This window comes from Rhinolophus sinicus, linkage group LG11 (assembly GCF_036562045.2).
Source record: "Rhinolophus sinicus isolate RSC01 linkage group LG11, ASM3656204v1, whole genome shotgun sequence".
Taxonomy (NCBI): Eukaryota; Metazoa; Chordata; class Mammalia; order Chiroptera; family Rhinolophidae; genus Rhinolophus; species Rhinolophus sinicus.
In genome coordinates this window covers 21,315,163-21,335,348 of record NC_133760.1, presented here as the reverse complement: position 1 = coordinate 21,335,348, position 20,186 = coordinate 21,315,163, and the positions used below count along the sequence as shown (strand labels likewise).

Here is a 20,186-nt window from a genome sequence, read left to right as displayed (position 1 = left end):
ATGAGCAAATGTCACACATCCGTCTTCCTGAGTCATTTTGCTGCATTTCTGGAAAGATAGCCCAGCTTCTGAGAGATTGGAAATCTTGAGATTTAGGAGCTGGCCCCTCATATTTCTTTGGGAATTGAGCCTGGAAAATATGCTCATCATTAGCTGACCCCAAGAACAGAATCTATGGCCTCTGAGGGCGGACGTCCAGCAGCCGTTCTTCACCGAATTGATTCTGGGGAAATTGATCCGGAAACGTCCTTTGGGCCATAGACACATGTGTTGTTTTGTGTTTGGGCCTGCCCCATTTCTGCTCTCTGCCTCCATCTGCCTCATTCTTGGCTGCAGAACATGCACACAGCACAGATTCTTAGTCAGACGCCAGTTTCCAATGCTGATTCCACCAGGTGCTGGCTGTGTCACCTGGAGCCAGTCACCACTATTCCCCCACGGACATGAGGGAATGAGAACAGAACCCCCATGAGGTCAAATTTGTGCACTAGGGTTTAGCACAGCTCCCCACACATCGACAGCGCTTAGTGTGGTAGCTGAACGGTGGCTACCCAAAGATATCCAACCCCGATTCCTGGAACTTGTAAACGTGACTTTATTTGGAAAAAGAGCCTTTGCGGGTGTGATTAAGTTAAGGGTTTTGAGGTGAGGGGATTACCCTGGATTATTGGTGGGTGGGGATGGCATGTGATCACAAAGGTCTTTAGAAGAGAGAAGCAGAAGGAGATAACACAGACAGGCATAAAAAGAGGCGATGTGAAGACAGAGCAGAGACGGGACCTCAAGCCAAGGAATGCCAACAGCCACCCAAAGCTGAAAGAGGCAGGGAACAGGTTTCCCCTACAGCCTTTGGAGTGAACATGACACCCACTGACACCTTGATTTCAGAATCCTGTCCTCCAGGACTGAGAGGATACATTTGTAAGGTTTTAAGCTTCCTGGTATGTGCTAATTTTTTTATAGCAGCCCTAGAAAACTAATGCAGTCAGTGAAGGGTGAGCCATGAGCGTCACTGGGATATAAGCCCTGAAGGGACAGAAATCTGGTCACACTGAGGGCAGCATTTGCAAATCCTCAGTAGATGCTCGCTCAATCAAAGAATTCACAGATTGCGGCCTTTCTGCCTCTCCCTTTCTTGCTATCTCCTTTTACTGTCTCTTTCTTCCCTTGTTCTGTCCCTGATGACAGCTGCCTGCAAATCATCCCCCAGTATAAGCTTTCATCTGTCACTTAATTACTAGCAGGTTCCTTTCTTCCATTGTCCACAGAGGGTGGGCTACTGATGACTTGCCTTTTGGTAAAGTGAGTTGCTAGGGATATATGAACTACACAGGACTTCTCAGCTTATCTCGGTGTTTCTTTTCTCTGCTGATATGGGGCCTTGTGAACTGCAGTGCTTTTCCAGGTTTGCTGGGCCATGTCTGAGGTAGATCTGTGTTTAAGAGATCGAATTCAGGAGCGACTGAATGTTCCGGAGCGTGGAAGGCAGTGGTTGAGCATAATGCATGCTCAGGACTTTTAAGTTGGTGCCTTTTCAACTTGACTTGCAAATAGAGCCCCCAAGTCCCCAGCTCTTAAAAATCTTGACTGCGCCCACTCTCCTAGAGGAGGGAGAGTTGGAAGATAGCCAATGGGGCTGCGTTTTCAGGCTTTCATGCCTCACTGCCCTCAACACATGGGCAAGATATTCTGCAGCAGAAAATGCTTTTAAAAACTAAAATGCTAAGTGATAATCGAACAGGCAGGGGCCTAGCGGGCTGCTCGCGGTCGGCAATGCAGGAAAAAAACAATTCATGGCTGTCCCTGCCCTAAATCTCAGCTGGGAGCAGCTAAAGACATTCATTTCTTCGTAAACCACCTTACACCAATGGTGAGCCACAGTGCCCTGCTTTCAGAGCGAGCTTGAATGTGTTTTTTGTCGAGCGTGTGTATTATTTGCAGTGCAATTTTGTGTTGAAGCATCTCTGTGCCTCCCAGTTGAATGTGGCAAGTCAAGGGGCTGAGACTGTTGTCTTATGCAGGTGACTCCAGTCCTAGCACGTGACCTGCCACAAAGTCAGTCCCAATAAAGTAGAGCCAAACTCAACGAATGTTTATGACACACGGGCAGAATTTCTTCCTTTCCTGCAGTGGGGACCCGTGAACGCACAGCTTATATTTGAAACATACGAGATTCTTGGCTTGTGCAAATCACAAAGGGGCAACTGTGGTCTCTCCAAGCCCCTAAGGTAACATGGGCTGGAGACGCTTCGAGGGTGTCCTGTTAAGACAACTCCTGACATTTTCATATATTTCTGTCACCTGTACACAAAATAGTCCCTGAGTGACTCTTCTTTGTAACAGGCAATCGTTACAGTACAAGATGTCCCCATGTCAGAGCTGAGTGACTCTCCTGGGCCTTTCGTTGTTGAGACACCCCACATACTCACACTCATTTCCACACCCTCACTTTAACGTTCAACTATCTGTGCATTTCCTGCCTCCAGAACCCTCTGCCACAAGGGAAGGAGGCAGGAAGACCAGAGTCAGAGGAGGAGAGGTGATGATGATGGAAGCAGAGGTCAGGGATTTAGAGAAAGAGTTAAAGATGCTATGCTGCTAGCTTCGAATGTGGAGGAAGGAGCCACGGAATGCAGGGCGTCTGGATGACAGCCCAGCAGTCCCTCTGCCATGCCTTGCTTGTGACATCAGCCCTTTGCATATTGGAAGGTAGGCTTCCTGGCCATCCCTTTGCAGGGCTACAGTGGAAGTTTAGGAATTGATCTTGGCTAACAGGAAGAATATCAGAAACGGTGGACAAGGCTAAGGGAGAAACTAAGGTCAGCAATTTGCAAGACAGGGTTGTATTTTCATTATCTCTGAGTCACCCAGCGCATGGGATAGACCCTGAAATATTGCTGAGGTTTAATATTGAGTTAAAATGATAATCACCTCCCTTGTACTTGGTAGTCTACCTCTACTTATACAACCTAAGAGTGCCTTAAGGAAAAAAAGCACCATTGCACACTAACCTTGCATTCATCCAAGACTTCGACTTCTGGAGCAACAGTGGAGCCTCTGCACCAAGCCCCTCCCATCTTGTAATAATAACAATATTCTCAGAGAACACAGAGTTAAGTATTATATCTGCTAATTCATTTAATCCACACAACCACCCCATCAGATGAGCACCGTTATTATCCAGGGGCAATTCCAGTTGAACCAGCCTGAGTCATGTGCCTATGGACCCTTTTGGCTTGGGGAGCAGGCGTCTTTGGTCCTCCCCCTGCCAGACTGTTTCCAAAAAGAGAACATTACAATCTGGAAAGGCAGCGCCATCAAGAGACCAAAATGCATGCACAGGGAAGACGATTTAAAATATCAATAAAATGAGAAAATAGTCACACACAGTGAGCCCGACACTGTTGGATCTCTTCTCCATCCATTCTGTAAGAAAACATTTACTGAGCACCTACTATGTGCCTGACCCTGCTCCATTCGGGGGTACAAGAATGACTCAAATGTGCGTCATTTCGTTTTATGTGTCTAAGTTATTTGCTGAGTGGCGCTCTGATGGCCTGAAAGAGGAAATGGAGCTTTCAAAAGTGCCATTCATCGGGGGAGAAATGAACACAAGTGGCAAGAATGCCCATTCCACATGGCACAGATCGTCAGGGAGAAGCTGCACCCCCCTTCCCCAGGCTACAAGCCCAGGCGTCTAGAGGCCTTCCTCTTAGATCTCTAGCTCCGCATGCTTAATTCCAGATTTTTGTGACCCTGATAAACCTCCTTCATCAAGTTTTATTCTTCATAAAAGATCGATTGCCCCAGACTCATAAAGCAACTCCTCCTAATTCAGTGTTATTTTATAAATACTTTCATTGCTAGCATCAATCACAGGCGGCTGACTTCCCCGCCATAAAACAACAGCTTGCAACATCATCGTATTACCCAATATGTATTTACTTATCAAGTTGAAGAACACATGTTTGCAAAATCAGCAACATTACAGCTCTACTAGCAATTTGCCGGCACTTTCTTCCCATTGAATGGAGAGTGTCAAGTCTCGGATGTGGCGTGTTTCAGCATCCTAGCTCGTTGGCATCGTGTTACCGCAGGAATCACCAGCACCCCCTGTCCCCATGCAAACCTCCCCGAGCCCCTCAGTGGTCATGCCGGTGGCTTCAGCTCGGTGATCTACCTAACAGGTGCACTTCTAGGGTCATTGATCTTCCGCCCTGTTCTGCAACTCAGGGATGCAGGCCCTGCCTGACACTTGGACTCCCTGACATGGCGCAAAGATGCCCCAGACAAGCTCTAGTGGGTCAGGACAAGGGTGTTATCTAGCCAGTCTTCAAGGAGAGGTCCTGAAAAGTAATTATTCCACCTAAAAAGTGTAATTGTAGATGCCCGACTGACACGGGCTGTGCTGAGAGGAGTGGAAACCTGCATCTTGGTTAAGCCTCTTACCAGCTGGATGAGCTCGTCGATTTCATCTCCATCTGCCTCAGTTTTCCTCCCCATGAAATCGAGCTAATGAGACCTGCCTCATAGGGTTGTTGGGAGGATTAAATGATTGCAGTGCCCCCAACCATCTTCCTGATGGTGGGAACCCTCAATGCAGGCTAGGTCTTCTTCACTTACATGCATAGCCGCCTGCGTGCTCTCCTGAGTACGCTTGCCAGCAGTGACCTTGGGAAGGTTATTTGACCTCTCTGAGCCTCTGGTTCTCCTCTTTAAAAGTACAAATGACCTAATTATCCCGACTATTACAAGGACTATTCCTGGCACATTGTAGGTTCATACTTTCATTTCTCTCTCTGTTGAATTACTACAAAGTCCACCTCTAAAAGGGGCCCCTATATTTTATATACATCTTCAGATCAACTTTACACAGTGGTAGGTGTCAGCACATTTTACCAGTGAGGAAACTGAGGCCATGTGAGCTTGCATATACGCCCAGAACACATAACCAGTAAATAGAGGGCCAGAGTCTCCATCTGCCTATCTATTCCCAGCTTTTAACTCTACAGAATCCCACACCAGGTTAGTAGATTCAGAATCTCCTAGGGTGAGTTTCAGATATCAAGAGTATTTTTAAAGCTTCTTACATGATTCAAATGAGCAGCCAGGGTTGCAACACACGACCTCACACTCCATTCCCTTGGTGTCATACTGGTATGTGACCCATAGCTTGCGGGACCCAGATTGTCCAGGGAAAAACTAGGCAGAAGTAAGTGTCTAATTAAAAAGAAGAAGGAAGTGCCCTGGGGTCCAGCAAATCAAAGCAGAGGCCAGGAGAATAGCAGCCCTCTGGGATCTAATGCAAGCTCAAGAGCTGGGAGCCAGGAGAAGTCAAATATATGAGCTCGAGCAGGTGTCCCAGGGCTGCCACCACCTGAGCAGACCCTGTCTGACTCCTGTGCAATTACATAATGCTTGTTACCTAACAGGGACACAACTGTTGGGAGAGCCAAGAGTTCTATGAATAGTAGCAGCTAGGGCCCTGATGATGGAAGTGAAGGCCTCTGCTTTGTGGTTTGATTGGCAGAGGGCAGGATCACTGACTGATCCCCATGTCCACTGAGAGTCTTGGTGCCCCTGTGCGTTTCCCAGGCCTCTCACAGGTGCATTCCCCTGGCTCTTAACCAGGACGGGCTGCATAATTTGCAGGGCCGCTTGCAAGATGAAAATGCAGGGCCCCTTGTTCAACCATTTTTAAGAATGTCAAGAGGGTGTCAGCAGAGCATTCAATCAAGCATTAGGTCCTTCTGAGCAAAGCGCCCTGGGCAACGGCACAGGTCACAGGCCCACGAATCCGTCCCTGCTCTTGAGCTGGCCTTAGACACCAGAGCTGGTCAATCAATAGACTGCAGGCAATAGCAACATGTGTCATTTCTGGCGGAAGACATCTCTACGCCCCTCCCACCGTGATCAGGAAACCCCGCGGTCCCAATGGCATGGCTTCAAGATGCAAGGATCTGAATTTCTACATCACAACTGGGAGAGGAACTGCCCTTGGCAGGACGCCCCAAAATGGACTGAATCTGAAGGCAGAATAAACCCTGTGTGTTAAGCTACTGCATTTCAGGGTTGGTTTATCATCCCAGTCTAGCCTCGCCTAAACTACTTCATGTTTTTAAATAGCAAAACTGCTTCACTTTTGCCCTTAAATAGATATAAATGAGAAGGACAACAGGCCTATTGTTCAGAATTTACCTGGGAATTCATATTTAGTGCCAGTCAGACATTAATTATTCATCGACTTCCTGTTCCACCTTCATCATTCCCTTACGCTATAACCAGAAGAAAGAGTAACTAATGCTCATTTTTATTCATTCATTCACCTTATTCATTTATTTATTCACGCATACATCCAGCAAATGTGTACTAAAATCTGACTACCCACAAAGCATTATTCTGATGCTTTTGAAGATTTTTTTCATGCTTTGGAAAGACAACATTTAATCAGAAAGATGTTGAATTTGCGTAATCAGTGGTATTGATAGATAGCTGAGCCCTCGTGTGGGGAATAAATACAGAAGAGATGGGATTTCTACCCTCGTTGAACTTCAAATCTAGAAGAGAGTGTTCCAAGAAGAGAGGCAAATTGTGGTTCCAATTGTTCAAGTGCGGGATTTAAAAGTGCCACTTTTCGGGACACCGGCGTGAATGATTCTATTATGGGGTTTCGCAGCCTTGGCACTATTGGTAGTTTGGGCTGCATAATTCTCTGTCGTGAGGCCGTCCTGCGCATTGTAGGATGTTTAGCAGCATCCCTGGCCTCCACCCACTAGGTGGCAGTATCATATACCCCACCCCAGTTGTGACGACTAAAAATGTCTCCAGACATTGTCACCGTTCCCTGGGGGATAAAAATCACCCCCCACTGAAAACCACTGCTCTCAGGAGAATTAGAGTTACCTTTTAAACATCTCTTAGATTGGTTAAACAAACAAACAAGAAAATACTTTTGTTTCTAGGGTTTGATAGAAAAATATTTTCATGTTTGAGGATGTCAGCTACTCATGCTAATCTTATACAAGACTTTATTATTATTATTATTTTGGAATATTAGGGGTAAAGATTCCATTTAAAATTGCTTTTTTGAAGTGTTTTAGATCAGTTCATTCAGCATAGAGTATCCTGTATCCTTTTAAAAGAGCTGCGCAGAAAGAAGTGGTAGATAAAAAGATGAAATGGAATTTTTTAATAGGGTTGAGAAAAAAATATTACCTGTAAAATTCTGGACGACATGAAGAAATTAGAGCAATAAAGTGCATCCTGATAGGAGGGACCCACGTTTTCGCCATGTGTGACCATACATCTCACAAACAGGTATCTTTCCTAAAATCTGGCCTCCTGCATCTTAATTAAACCAAAGCTCACCAGAAAAAGAGGGCCCAAGCGCTGGGAAAATTGAACTATGAGCAGGCAGGAGCCACTTGTCAAGAAGGCTTGAAATAATCATGAGGTGGTTCTGTCGCCACCCTCTCTTCATCAGTATAAAAATAAACAACCTTTGAAAACAGATGGAGACAACCATTGCTCAACTTGTCATAACTTATTACATATTTGACTGTCAATTTGTACTTAAAAAACCAACTAGCTCCAGGGAGGTAAAGTAAATTGGAAAGAAGTCTATTGCATTTCAAATCAAGCCCGTGGTAATTGCAGCTGCATATAGGCACGCGTGGCTGCTATTAAAGGAAGTGAGCAACTGTCTCAAAATCTGAGGCCTTCTTATTTTTAAGAACAGCGTTGTCTTCATATTTCATACTTGCTCAACTCAAACCTGCATCAAGAGTATTTGCTTTGTGCCAGTTTGACTCAGTGTGGTTCAAAAACAAAAACAAAAAACAAAAAAAAATGAAGGTGAAGAAAATTCCCTTAGCAGTTGAAATGCTCATTGGTCAACATATTGCAGTGATTTGGTGATTGACATCAGCAGTGGCCCCCAAAGCCCAAATTTGGGAAACAGGTTGCACTTTATTTTCATCCATTTTTTACCTACACCTGTTCCTTTTTATTTTAGCCCACCTCTAGAATATGCTGTGCTATTTGGTTATTTAAAACGGCAACTTCCACATTAAAAATAAACTGTTTTTTATTAATGTGATATTTTCTGACTTGCATGTGAAGTTTAATTCACTTACACCCCTTTACCCATTACCTTTTGTTGTACAATGAAACACATCAAAACTTAGCGACTTAAAACAACAGCCATTCATTAGCTTGTGAGTTTGCAAAATGGGGTGGGTTCAGCTGGGTGTTTCTTGGGCTGGTCTAACCTGAGGTTGCCCACGTGGCTGCTGTTATCTGGAAGCTCAACTGAGACCGAAAGGTCCCAGGTGGCCTCCACTTACATGTCTGATGGTTAGTTAGGGGTGTCAGCCAGGCAGCGTTAGTTCCTAGACACATGGCCCCTCGAGCAGGAAAGCCCAGATATCTTTAGACGGTGGTTGGGTTCCAGGAGGACAAACTCTAATGCACAAGCATTTTCAAGCCTCTGGTTGTATAATGTCTCTATATGTCTCACTGGCCAAAGGACGTCTCATGTTTAAGGCCACAGTCAGTGTGGGAAGAGACCATGTAAGAGTGTAGTTACCAGGGAGTGTGAGCCACTAATTTGAGCCACTAATGGAACAAATCTACCTCTCGATAGAAAAATTGTCTCTGGATTCCAGACATTTCAGATGAGTAGAAACTAATTTGAATATGTGAACATACCCGAGGAACTGAGTGGGTATCTTCACTTTTGTCGAAATGAGCATCGTTTTGCTATCGGCTAAAGCAACAAAATTTACTTTCTAGGGTAATACTGAGCATTGAATAAAATGTATTTATTCGTTTTCTTCCATATTTACTTCCTGCCTGTGTTAGAGAAGAATAGCTGTGGCTGCATGGAACAGCACACCCAAGGACAACGGCTCAAACGACATTGGCTTTCCCTTTGCTCTCAGTTCTCTCTAGCTCGCGTAAACAACACTGGAGGGAGGCAGTTCAGACTTCCCGTGACGCATCATGGTCATGGAAAAAGAGAATGGGAACCAGGTAGCCACTCCTAGTCTGGGCCTCACAGACTCTTTAGCAAAGAAGGGTTCAAATTTTGGCTCATCAGGTAACTAGCTACGTGGCCTTCTCAGTCTTTGTTTTCTCATCTGTACAAGAGGCTTAACAATAAGCTGTTGGGTTACTATAGGATCACAGAAGTTAATGCATGAAACGTGCTTCACATAGTCCTCTCATTGTGTCTCCAGCACCTCTTACTTTGCTGGATCCTGGAACCACATAAGGAAACTGCCCTGTTCTAAAAGGGAGGCGGAAGGAAGAAGAGTGGACTGTTTATAGTGGATGCGCCATTTTTTTTTTTTTTTTAATTGTAATCTATCCCCAGAGTACACACTGACAGCATTTTAGTTCGTGTCTTTAGGGAAAAGGATTGGCTCAGCTGACAGTCAAGGTCAAAGGTTGAAACCTGGTGAGTCTTGGGCCAATGTTCATCATAACCTATTTTGTTTACTTTTCTTAGTCCCACTCTGTGACCTTTGATTTCCCAAATTTAAGCTCGTGTCCACCATGTAACCATTTCAACAGTTTATACAAAAATCCAAATTCCCATCTTTTCTTGAAAAAATCGAAAGGTCTGGCTTCTCCAGACTTGCATTTCAGAAATGCAGCAGTTACCTTGCGCTCAAAGGTGACTGCCTCCTTAGGCAGGACATACATCCTCTAGTTTGCACCGTCCCCACCACTCCTAACTGCCTTGAAACCACCTGACTCACGTAGGTTACCTGTGTGGGCATTGGCTGGGCATTTGAGCTTCTAGCTTCCGGCCCAAGTGCCAGGACCCCACTCTGGGAATGGGACCAGAGAGTCACACCACTGAGCCTGAGAGACTGTCAAGAGAGGCCAAAGGTCATTGACGTCTTCATCAAAATTCATATTTTCAGGAAGTTTCTGGGTTTCGTGCACAGCCTGGCCACCATGTGAAAAATGTGAGAGAGCTTTGGGCTGGTGAATAACAATCCCTAGATAATTGGAATAGAGGGAAATGCCCCCAGAGAAGCAGTGGTGAGAGCTAAATCTCCCCGTCTTTGTATTAGGTCTAAGCCTGCCTTCCCCCTTTCCTTCCCCTCAAAGTCAGAGTAGAAAAGCACTTCTCTCTGCTCTCTGAGGATCCAGGCAGGGCTTTCTTTACAGTCTCCATGCCCAGACCAGAGAGCCACCCTCTCTCCCATCCCACTTGCCAAGAGAGTGTTTTCGAGATAAGCAGAGAAACTTAAAGTGAGTTATGAATCGTGGCTTCCAAGTGGACACTCCCTCAAATGAAGATAAAGCAGGTCTCAAATGGTAATGTAGGTCAATGGGAAAATAAGACATTATTTACGATTCGTTACACAGGTGGCTTTTCAGGAGTGCACACACGGCAGAATGTTGGCTGCTTGTGGGTCCCTATCAGATGGGTTTGGTTATCTATTGGCCACTAATCATTTGACAGTTTTCCTATTAATCCCTGTGTACACAGACACATTGATACAGCCAGGGAAGCTGATTCGTGCATGCATGCACTCAACCGAAGTTTCTAGGCTTGTCGAAGAGAAGGAAGGCATTGTTTCCTTATGAGACCGTCATTAATGCCTGCTCCTATAGATCCTGGCTGTGAGTCCTGGAACTAGTATGAGTTGAACTATAAGTGCTTGGCTCCCCCAAGACGTTTTGCTCATCGCACACAGCCATGCATCCCCCTTAGAACTGAATTGCAGATTATGGGAGTCAATAAAAATAACAATAAAACTTACGTCTCTTCAGTACTTACCATTGTGTAGGCATTGGACTTTATATTCATTAATTAATGCATTCTCAATGGGAACAATATCACCCTCAAGGGGGAGAAAACTGGTGCTAGGGGGGAACATTTTAGCTATTACAGTGGTTTGTGGCCCTCCAAAGGGCAATAGGATACAAATGTATAGTATATCTATGGGGGGAAGGGGCGGTGGCAAGCAGGAAACAGCGTCTAAAAGGACTCTCTGTTGATGAAAAAATAAAAGTTGAGAAACATTGAATTAATTCAGCCCATTAAGGGAGATGCTGTTTTGTAAATGAAAAAGTTGCGGTTTAGCAAAGTGAAGAAATTTCCCCAAGGATGCCCAGCTGACAAATGGTGAGGCCAGAATTTTAAATTAGACAGCCCACATCCTTAAAGGGGCCGTGTGCACTGTCCTGCCTTGAGTTCGGACACCTACCTCTCTCTGTTCATTGTTAAGGAATGTTAGGAGACAACTGGGCTGTGTCCACCTGCTCAGTCAGAAAGCAGCCCCAGGTGTGACTGGTGGTGAGGTGAAGGAATGACGGTGGTCTTGTGTCATAGGCCACTGAAGTTGCATTCGCCCCAGTTCTCATACCTGTGCTCTGATGGTCATGGCCATGAGATGTCTGTATCTGAAAGCATAACTTAGTCTGTAGGGTAACAAATTCATTCTGGTGGGCCCAGGACTGCCCTAGAACCCCCTTAATCCTGGGCAAACTGGCTGGTTTGTTATCCCACATCTCAAACCCTCAGGATGTGCGTTTAGAGTTAAGTTGCCCAGAATCCTCTCAACCTGAAGGGGCCTCAAGGGAAATTTAGTTTCAAATTAGCATTAGTCCAACTAGACATACCCTAGGATGCTTCTGTGTCCCTCTCACCTGGCTGAACAAGTTGAGGTGCCAATGGTTTAAGGGCTTTCATTTGACATGGGGAATAAACACGCGAGGAGTAAGTTAGGCAAGCTGTACCCACGGTCACATTCTCTTTTTAGTAACCTTGGAGGCACACCCCTTAGATAAATCAATCATGGAGATCAATGTTTAGGTGGCTTTAAAATGCACTTCCTTTGCTCATGAATTTGATGTTTTCTGATGGTGTGCCATTTTGTTACCTCCAAAGAGCTCACCTGGTGACGTCTTCCATCGCTGCTCAGATTGGTTTTTGTACTACGCTTTCCCCCTGGAAAGATGCCTTTGCCCCAACTGTGCTATCAGAACTCCATTGCCAAACATAGACCTGAACATGCTTGTCTTGATATGTTATTTGTTTATGAGAGTATGTTTTTTTTAAAAAAAAAGTCTGGGGCAGCCGGTTAGCTCAGTTGGTTAGAGCACGGTGCTCTTAACAGCAAGGTTGCCGGTTCAGTCCCCACGTGGGCCACTGTGAGCTGCGCCCTCCACAACTAGATTGAAACAACTACTTGACTTGGAGCTGATGGGTCCTGGAAAAACACACTTAATAAAATAATAATAACAATAATATGGGGGGGGGGAAGTCTGACACTTTTGATCATGTGAAGAAAATGTTTGGGGATAAAACCAAAGACCTTTCAAGGACAGAATAATTTTGTCACCTGTGGCGCTGAGCACACTGTCTCCAAAGAGCCTCCGACTTGGGGCCGGCTGACCTGTCGTGGAGGTTGAAACAGCCCCTCACCTTCAGGTCTGCCCTCTGCTTCTCGAAGCTCTGACTGAGCTTGAAGTCACAGGAAAGCGAAACTTCCAACACCGGCTTTCAAGGTCATGACACTCGGCACCACTTTCTTTAGTCAGAGGAACACAGCCAAGAGGAAAGGGCTTTCTGACCAAGACAAAACTCTCATAACTGTTTATCAGCCTGTCACACTGGCGGTCGTGTCCTTTGACAAAAGGAAATGATGGCCCGACTTGAGATTTTCAGCTAGCAGGCTGTAATTCTTTTATTTTTGCTTTGGAGGGACCACTGCTAGTTCATCAGGCTCTGTGACAGGGTGATGATCGTTTATTTCGACGCTCAGGAGACTATGATGACAGAGGAGAAGACAGAAATGTACTGTGTGGAAGACCCACACCCATGTCTATCACATAATCATCATTTCTCTGCCTTCGGGAAGCACACATAGGCATGAAAAAGCACTGATGGGAAGCTTTTGGGCTGATGGAAATCAATGAGCCCTTCCTTAGGGTCTAGGAATGGGCTTGGGCTGGGGGAGGGGGAGCAACGATGCCACCCGTCGGCAGTTGGATCAGCTGTCTTGATGTTTACCTGCTGAATGTCAGCCCACCCCTGGAACTGGTGTCTGACTAAGGAGACCAGTTCCAACCAGGGCCTCCAGGGGACAAAGAAGAGCTCAGAGGAGGTCGGGAAGCATGCTAGGTTGTGAAAAACGCCCAGACAACATTGTCCCCTCTTCTCAATAGACACGTTGTCCATGGCTTCTAGTCAGTGTGGAATAAGGCAAAGTAAGACAGTGAATTACGAGAATGCAATTCTACTCAGACAACTGGTAGAGGACGTGCTCTGTGTCAGACACTGAGCTTACGAAGAGGAACAAAGCACCGTCTGTACCCTCCAAGAGCTCACATTTAGGACCAGGCGGCCCATCACATAAAGATGTTCTTTAAATGAAGGGGTTCATCAACAGAGACGTTTGGGAAACACCACAGGTTCTGCTCTCTCTTGGAGATTTGCCACATGGGCATTTACTTATTAAGTGTGGTGACCGCACATTTCCCACGTGTTTCTCTGCTGAGCCCATGGAACCAGAGTTCCTTGGATACAGGTTGGAAATAACTGCTTTCGGAGGTTTATCCAGCCGTGGTAGAACCTGGAAGTATGAAAGTGATGACCCAGCCTCAGGGAAGGGGCTGGCAAGAGCAAGGTATTGAACCCAACAAATGGACGGGGACTCAGGATAGAGCTGTGATCCTACAGGAAGACGAGAATGCCACATGGAGAAGCAGTGTGTACTGTAAGGTGTGTGTGTGTGCGTGTGTGTGTGCGTGTGTGCGTGCGTGTGTGTGCACGCATGTGTTGCGTGTGTGCGTGCGTGTGTGCGTGTGTGTGCGTGCGTGCACGTGTGTGTGTGGCGTGTGTGTGTGTGTATGTGTGTGTGTATGTGTGTGTGTATGTGTGTGTATGTGTGTGTATATGTATGTGTGTGTATGTGTGTGTGTGTGTGTGTGTGTGCGTGTGTGTGTATGTGTGTGTATGTGTGTGTGTGCGTGTGTGTGTGTGTGTGTGTGTGTGTGTGTGTGTAGAGGTGTGATCTCCATAACAGAAACCCAAATCTAGAAACTAAGATGGCCATGGGCAAGGTGGACGAGAGAGGGTGAGGCAGGGCCACCTGCCATGCTGTGTTCTGGGTTCCACAGACAATTCAATTCTGAGTTTCTTTGTCTGAGGCCATCGCCTGCACTGCAGATTAGATAATACAAGGCGTCCTCCTCAGAACATTAATGGACCAGGCACCATACCAAGTTCTTTAATATGTCACTTAATATACGAAATCTGTACAATGACCAAAGGAAAAGGGTTAATAACGTCCTCATGTTATAAATAGGAAATCAAGGTTTGGGGGACGGGGTTAAATAACGTGCCCAAGTTCACATAACGAAGACCAGAATGTAGACATGTGATCTTAAAGTCATTTTCTTCAATGCTGCAGACCTATTTACATGGCATAGGGACTGTTCAGTCTCCACAGAGGTGGGCCTCAGAAGTAAATCCAGGTAGCGTTCATATCTGGGTGAAGTCAAAGGGAGAGTTTAAGACCGAGTTCATTTGCTCTCTAACAATTCATTAAAATAAAAAAAACATTTCTGTGTACCCTTGGGGATATTCCAGGATAACCTTTTCTTATATCAGGTTATCAAATCTGTAAAAAACTAACAACCAGAAAAGACATTATCAATGAATCTCCTGGTGAAAACCAAAAATTCGTCAATCACAGAGGTCTTTTTTTGTTCTCCCTCTAATTATTTTCATGCATGAAAGCCACGATGACTTCATTTGCATACCTTTCTTTTGTTCGTTCATCTCTGACTTCAGTGAAAGGCAGATTAAATGGGACACTGTTTCCATCAATCAAGCATTCATTAGACACTAACGAAGTGGAAGACACTGGGTCACGGCACACTCAACCCGACACGGTTTGGTGTGGCATTGACGGTTTGAGGCCTCGTTCCAGGCCCTTGGCCACACAGATCTCACTTAGCATGTCCCTGGGTGAGATTGTGGGCCTTAAAGCTGCCTCTGATTTCTGACAGAGATGCCCACGTAGGGCTGCTTTCCTAGACAGGGAAGGCAAGGAAGTGTCACTTTTCACATTAAGCTGATGGATTGGGAGTGGCTGGCCGGGACCACTGGGTTGAGAAAGAACCCTGATTCCATAGTGTGGTTTCATGGGAAAGAATGCCAAATGGTTTGCTGGTATCTTCCAAAGGCAAGAGGCCTGCACATACCAAGAATTTTATATTCTTGCACTGGACCCACGAGTTTGCCCTGCAGATATCTCACAAAGAAACAAGGTAGAATAGAAAATGCATTTTGATGCATCTGCCTTAGTGGCAACACTGATGAAATTAACCGGGACTGCTTAACAAATTCATCCAACTGGAGGGCGGTTCGATTCCCCGCTGTTTGTCTGATCAGTCAGACCTAATGGCTGATAATCTGATTCCGATCATGGGAAAAAACATTGGCTCTGATGGTTTGAGAAGCACTGTTATCTACATGAAAGGCATGCCGGGAGGGTGGCTGAGTTAGGTAAATGCTGTGTTTCCTTTAAGCTTCAGTATTTTGTGTATGGCTAGTCCTGCTGGGAACTACAGACCTACTGCTTCCATCTCTTACCAGTCAGGGCACACTTTGTGGGTCCAGAAGGGTTCAGAATCAGAAGGTGGGGCTCTGTATTCATAGAAGACTAAACTGCCATGAAAAATGATTGCTCAGGCCATCCTGAGCCACATCTGATGGCTGACAATCCTTGAGACCAGCAGCCAAATGTGCCTGATTTCTGCTCTAAGCCATGCTTATATCAGTGCTTATAATTATGACCCTTTTAAATTAAATTTTAATGGCTAAAGCAATATATTCTCCTTGCAAAAATGACTAAAACATTACAGATGGAGCCAACATCTTCCTTTGTCACTGTCCCTCATCCAAGTCCCCTCTCCTTTCCCAGATTTAACCACCATAACCTTTATTGACCTTCGTCCGTGCACGTACACACACACAAACTCTTCCTGCAAAGCAGATGCCAAAAGGATTGTGGCATTTTCTGTGTGCAGGCGGTTTCACAAAAATGGTACATACTATCTATGCACAACGTTCTTCAGCTTGATAGTTTTCACTGAACTATCTCGGAGAGCCCTCCATGCTAGCACACATTAGATCTACAACCTTTTATAAACTGCTGCAAAGTATTTCTTAGTGTGGGGATACCATCATTTTAGCAATTCCTCTGTTGTTGGACACTTGGGCTGTTTCCCAGTTTTTCACCATGATGGATACTCCTGCCACGAACACCTTTTCAAAAACCCATCTTGTGAGTGTTTCTGGAGGGTAGATGCCAAGAGGGTGAATGTACTTTTTTGCTGCTCAGTTGTCCTTAAACGTACTGTATGGGTTCTCCTGCATATCAGCTGTGTGAGCAAGACCTGGTATTCGATACCCTTATCAACCCTTGACACTGGTCACCCTCATCTTCGTATTGTCTTTGTAGCTAATGTGCCTAATACAGTGGCTGCCACACAGAAGGTGCTCAGTTGATGCTTGCTAATGCTCCTTTACCTGGAATATCTTTTCCCATTGCTTCCACCTGCTCACCCCTGCAAGTCTGCACCAGGGACCATTTCTGAACGCCAAGTTAGATGAGGTCATTCTCCTCTGTGTTCGTAATGCCCCCTCTCACTGTCCTGGATATGCTTCATTATTTTTACCTTTTTATGTGCTGTTCTCTTTCTCTCTCCTACTATTCACTGACTGGCTGGACACCACGGAAAGGGCCTTTTTGCACCTCTCTTTCCCCAACTCCCAGCCCAGCACCCCACGTGTAGTTGGCATTTAAGAAGAGCTTTTAAAATGAAGGCCATTCTCAGAGAGCCACATCCACAATGGAAGGAAAGCCCATGAAAATGAACAACATATCAGCAGACGGAAAAATTAAGCTATCAATCTGCTGACTAGCAAAGATGTCTTTATTTCAGATCTTTGAACGTGATGGAGCAGGGAGGGAGGGGGGAAGAAACGCTAGAACATAACAGAGCTGGAGACATGCTCTCCACGTTTAATTTGGAAAGTGACTGGCATATCACTTCAGTGCCATTGCCCAGGTGGGGAACAGGGGCTCTGCCTGTTGCTGTCTCCCAAGTGACCGTGTCCTGTCCTTCTGTCCTGCCCCCTTAGGGACCACGGTGATGCGGATGGCAGCCTTCGATGCGGACGACCCAGCCACAGATAATGCCCTCCTACGGTATAATATCCGTCAGCAGACGCCTGACAAGCCGTCTCCCAACATGTTCTACATCGATCCTGAAAAAGGAGACATTGTCACCGTGGTGTCCCCAGCACTGCTGGACCGGGAGGTGAGTTCCAGGCACATATCTTCTTCTTCCTGAGAATCAAATGTGGCTGTCACAAGCGGGAAGGTGTGGGGCTTCATACAGTAAAGATGGAAATGAGATATGGACACATGTTGGGTGGGAAGAATCTCTGAAAGAAAACGGGGTGTTTTGTGAACCAACCAAACAAAAAACATACACACATACACACACACGATAAAAAGCCATATCATCTAGAATTATTTGAATGAATTCAAGCTGCCTCTGTTTCCTCCCTGGCCATTTACTCTTGAGGCTCTAGTGACTGTGAATTCCTCTCCTTACCTTTCTGCCAGGAGGGAGAGGGAGGGTGAAGGAAGGGAGGGAGGTGGCTTTGATGCTCAATGATGCCCAAGGTCAATGACGCCATCCTTCTCAGAGTCGGGTTGCTTCGACTCTGTTTCTTTCTCAAGCGCTCTGCTGCATGTACCCCTGGGTTGCCCTAGACCCACTGTCTTCCTTCAGTTTCTGCTTTTTCTCCCCGTTAGGCTGTCTCTGTGAGACATCTTCTAGGTCGGATGTCATAAACGGGTGGCACGTGGACCTCAGTCAGTTCACACTGTTGCTCTTTGGTTTTGCCCGGGGTACTTTCAAGTTTTCACGTTAGATTCCATGCCCAAATATTTATATTATATATTCCTTTTTTTAAAATTCCAGCTTCCAGCCTTTCTGAAAATCAGAAATTCTGGAAATATGGGGCCCAATTTCCACATGTGGACCGTTCGTGGCATCAGATGTAACAGTCAGATGGAGCTGGTGGCACCTGTCCCATTTAGGTGGGACATGTGCTCCTGCCCCAAGTATGTCTCCTCCTACATGCTCTCCTGGCCCTGCCTTCAAGTTTCAGGTGTATCCTGTAGCCCACTTCAGGGACAGCCTCTTGACACTTCAGACACAGCACACCGAAGCAGCTTGGGGATTCCCGTCCATCCATCCTTCCATCATCCCTCTGCCCACCCAGATCTGCTCCCATCCTGTAATTCCTTGCTCCCAACGTGGCCTCACCCCACAGGCATGACCCCCTGCAGCAACCTTGACCTTTCACAAGTACCATGTGCCCTGCAGTAACCCTGTGTTTCCCTCGTGGGTCCTGTGCACATTCCCCTTGGTGTTTCTTATTAAACAAACTGGGTCAGAAATGCCTTCTCCTCTCCTCTCCACTTTCCATGGTTTAGCTTCTCACAAGAATCTGGGCTCGATCTACCTCCCCTAATAAGCCATCCTCCTCCCCCTGAATCTTTCACAGTTTTGTTCTTCCTTTAATTTCCACTTGTACTTACCTATATCCATCACATGACATTTTATTTTAATTATTTTTCTTTAATTTTTTATTGGGGAATATTGGGGAACAGTGTGTTTGTCCAGGGCCCATCAGCTCCAAGTCGTGTCCTTCAATCTAGTTGTGGAGGGCACAGCTCAGCTCCAAGTCCAGTCGCCATTTTCAACCTTAATTGCAGGGGGCACAGCCCACCATCCCATGCGGGAATTGAACCGGCAACCCTGTTGTTGAGAGCTCGCACTCTAACCCACTGAGCCATTCGGCCGCCCCCACCATATACCCCTTTAAATTGTTATTTGTCTCTTTAAAGAACGATCCCCTTCCTCTTTGTCTAGACCTGTGTGGTCCAGTGCAATAACCGCTAGTCACATGTAGTCATTTAAATTTTAATTTACAGTAACTAAAATTAAACTAAAAATCAGGTTCTCGGTCAGACCCAACACACTTCCAGTGCTCAGCAGCCTCGTGTGGCTACTGGCTACTGTCTTGGCCAGAACAGATGCAGAATTGCCATCATCATAGGAAGTTCCATTGGGCAACGCTGGCCTACACTGTAAATTACTTGAGAACACAGACTGAGCTCATATGCATGTATGTATCTCCACTGCCTAGCAGAGTTTGAGCACTCCTAAAATCCTAATTACATGGTTTTTGGCATATAGGCAGAATGAGTTGGAAATTACACTAAAATTTTACACTTGAGGAATGGGAAACGGTGGCTAGAAATGGGAAATCATTGGACGGGAGGGTGAGAATGAAATTTGCATTTGAAACACTGGTGTCACTTGGAAAATGTAATTGTTTCTAGTTAAAAATAGGAAAACAGGAAAAAAAAGAACGGACTGAGTCCATTTCCTTCATTTTGTCTTCCATTCTCTTTCCAACGCCCCCTATTATATGACTGTCTGACTGCCATATTATCTTCTTTGGAGGCAAGTAATGCCTTTCCAGCTCTCTATTCCACACCCAGCTTGTATGTGCGTACACACACACACACACACACACACACACACACACACACCAGCTTTGCTAATTCTCCCAAAGGACCTGAAAATTCTTACAAGGGAAAGATAACATGCAGTGATTTCTCCATCTCAGCTTCTCTTTTTACTGATAGAACATGTTTTGTGTCTATTTATAAATCAGAGTGATAATATAATGGATGATTCAATTTTTTAAGGTTTATTTTGGCAACAGATGTGTTTTGAGCTCATCATCTTTTCATTTGGGTTTTGGTTAAGTTGCAATAAGTACATAATGATGGGAGTTGAATTAAGCATTTCTAGCCACATATATGAACAGCGCCATCAAAAAAAAAAAGACAAATACAATTTAACCACAATTGGAAAATCAATGAAAATGAATGAAGAGTGTCACTTTTCTGTGAGGGTTTCCAGAGTTCATTGCTGACCCAGGCAACATCAGTGTGATCGGAAGGAAGGAAACGTGCCCGGACTCACACAAGCCTTACCTGTTACCTAGTGCTGCTGTAGCATCTTTCTATTTTTTTTTCTCTCTCGGCTGTGGTTTGTTT

At 45.5% G+C, this 20,186-nt stretch overlaps 1 protein-coding gene across 1 annotated transcript in view; it reads left to right on the top strand.

The window, feature by feature from the left end:
* CDH13 (cadherin 13) overlaps nucleotides 1-20,186 on the top strand; it is a 984,505-nt gene that overhangs the window by 727,720 nt on the left and 236,599 nt on the right. The window contains exon 7 of the mRNA XM_019743731.2: nucleotides 17,180-17,358. Coding sequence (XP_019599290.2) covers nucleotides 17,180-17,358 — 179 coding nt within the window. The remainder of the gene's footprint in view (nucleotides 1-17,179; nucleotides 17,359-20,186) is intronic.